This window comes from Setaria italica, chromosome II, assembly GCF_000263155.2.
Source record: "Setaria italica strain Yugu1 chromosome II, Setaria_italica_v2.0, whole genome shotgun sequence".
Classification (NCBI taxonomy): domain Eukaryota; kingdom Viridiplantae; phylum Streptophyta; class Magnoliopsida; order Poales; family Poaceae; genus Setaria; species Setaria italica.
This window is the reverse complement of record NC_028451.1, coordinates 21,179,984-21,182,419: the sequence shown is the minus strand read 5'-3', so window position 1 is coordinate 21,182,419 and position 2,436 is coordinate 21,179,984. Positions and strand designations below refer to the sequence as shown.

The following is a 2,436-nucleotide window of genomic DNA, read 5'->3' as shown; positions in this document are numbered from 1 at the left end:
GGGCAATGCATGGTGCACCCCCGGAACTGCGGGGGGAGTCTGTCCACCAGCCCCCTCCGGGGGCAAATCGGGCCGCGTCCGCCCGTCGAACTCTGCCACCCGCGGTAGGCGAGGCTCGCTTCGTCCACCAACGCATCGGCCTCGTCCGCGACGCCGGCGACACCCTGAACGCGCGGAGACGCTCCCGCGCGGACAAGGGAGATGGGGCAGATCGAGGCTACCACGTACACCGTGGCGGGCGCTACGACAGTGGGGAAGACCGCAGTCCGAGCCCCGGAATGGCCGGACCTCAGGCCTTCTCCACGCGCATCCTGAACGCGCCATTTTCGCCGCGCTTCAGGCAACCCACGAGCGTGGCCAAATACTCAGGGGAGACCAACCCAGGAGTATGGCTCAGCGATTACCGGCTTGCATGTCAAGCCAGCGGGGTGGACGATGACCTGTTCATCATTCGCAACTTACCCCTGTTTCTGGCAGACTCCACGAGAGCCTGGCTAGAACATATCCCTTCAGGGCACATTCGCAACTGGAACGACCTGAAGGAGGTTTTCGTAGGAAACTTCCAAGGGACGTACACACGCCCTGGCAACTCCTGGGATCTTCGGAGCTGCCGCCAGGGGGCGGGCGAGTCCCTCCGGGATTACATCCGGCGCTTCTCCAGAAAGCGCACCGAGCTCTCCAACGTCGCCGACGCCGACGTCATAGGAGCCTTCCTAGCGGGGACCTCTTGCAGGCCCCTCGTCCACGAGCTAGGGCGCCGAGGTCCGCGAACCACGGAAGAACTCCTCGACATCGCCACTAGCTACGCCTCTGGCGAAGAGGCTGTCGGAGCGATCTTTGATCGTTCCAAGGGCAAGGCGAAACGGGAGGAGGACGCCGACGAAGGCACCTCCAACCGCAAGCAGAAGAAGAAGGGCAAGCAGCGGCGCGAGGCCCCCTTCGTGGCCGCAGTCGAGCGCAAGCGGGGGCAGCCGCCCCCCGAAGCCGTTCCCGGCTTCTTCGACAAACTGCTCGAGGGGCCATGCCCGAACCACGAGTTCCCCGTCAAGCACGCCTACAAAGATTGTAACCTCATGAAGAGGTTCTTTGTGGGCAATCCGGTGAAAAGTGATCAGAAGCGGAAACCCGACGAGGAAAAGAAGGGAGACGAGGAGAAGGAAGACGGCTTCCCTAAAGTTGACGGCTGCTTCATGATCTTCGGGGGCTCTGCAGCGTACGACACCAGGCGCCAGCAAAAGCTAGAGCGCCGGGAGGTCTACGCGGCCGAGCCTGCGACCCCGGCTTTCCTCGACTGGTCCGGACCGGCCATCACCTTTGATCGGTCCGACCACCCGGGACGCGTCCGGCATCCGGGGCGTTACCCTCTCGTCGTCGACCCCATCGTCGGTACAACGCGCCTCACCAAGGTACTCATGGATGGGGGCAGCGGCCTCAACCTCCTCTACGCCGAGACCCTCGACGCCATGGGGATCGGCCGCTCCCGTCTCCGTCCTAGCAAGGCACCCTTCCATGGCGTCGTGCCAGGGAAGCAGGCGACGCCTCTCGGGCAAATCAACCTGCCCGTCACGTTTGGGACCCCTTCCAACTATAGGAAGGAGGTCCTCACCTTCGAGGTGGTAGGGTTTCGCGGAACCTACCACGCCATCTTGGGATGGCCATGCTACGCGAAGTTCATGGCAATCCCCAACTACACCTACCTCAAGCTCAAGCTGCCAGGGCCTAACGGAGTCATCACCGTCGGCACAACCTTCCAGAAGGCATACAAGTGCGACGTCGAATGCTCCGAGTACGCCGCGGCCATCACCGCCTCGGGCGACATGGCGGCCCAGCTTGGGGAGACGAGCGAGGACCGGCCCGACGCCAAGTAGTCAGGTACCTCCTTTGAGCCCACCAAAGGCATCAAGGAAGTCCCCCTCGACCCCAGCAGTTCCGGTGGTGGGGTCGTGCGGATCAGCGCGGCCCTATCCCCCAAATAGGAAAGCGCGCTCGTCGACTTCCTTCGCGCGAACAGCGACATCTTCGCGTGGAAGCCTTCGGATATGCCAGGCATCCCAAGAGAAGTCGCCGAGCATTCCTTGAACATCAGGGCCGGCTCTAAACCAGTGAAGCAAAGCTTGCGCCGCTTCGACGAAGAAAGGCGCAGAGCCATTGGTGAAGAGCTCCAGAAGCTCCTGGCGGCCGGGTTCATCAAGGAAGTACACCACCCCGAGTGGTTGGCTAATCCTGTTCTTGTACCAAAAAAGAACGGGAAATGGAGGATGTGTGTCGATTATACCGGACTCAACAAAGCGTGTCCAAAGGATCCGTTTCCTTTGCCACGCATAGATCAAGTAGTCGACTAAACTGCCGGGTGCGAAACTCTCAGTTTCCTCGACGCATACTCCGGCTATCACCAGATCGCGATGAAAGAGGCCGACCAGCTCGCTACCTCCTTCA

At 61.7% G+C, this 2,436-nt stretch overlaps 1 protein-coding gene across 1 annotated transcript; it reads left to right on the top strand.

The window, feature by feature from the left end:
- The first annotated feature begins 1,412 nt into the window (after positions 1-1,412).
- LOC111256331 lies at positions 1,413-1,868 on the top strand. The gene has a single exon (XM_022824155.1). It carries the CDS (start codon positions 1,413-1,415, stop codon positions 1,866-1,868), a length of 456 nt encoding a protein of 151 aa, XP_022679890.1.
- Positions 1,869-2,436: the final 568 nt, after the last annotated feature.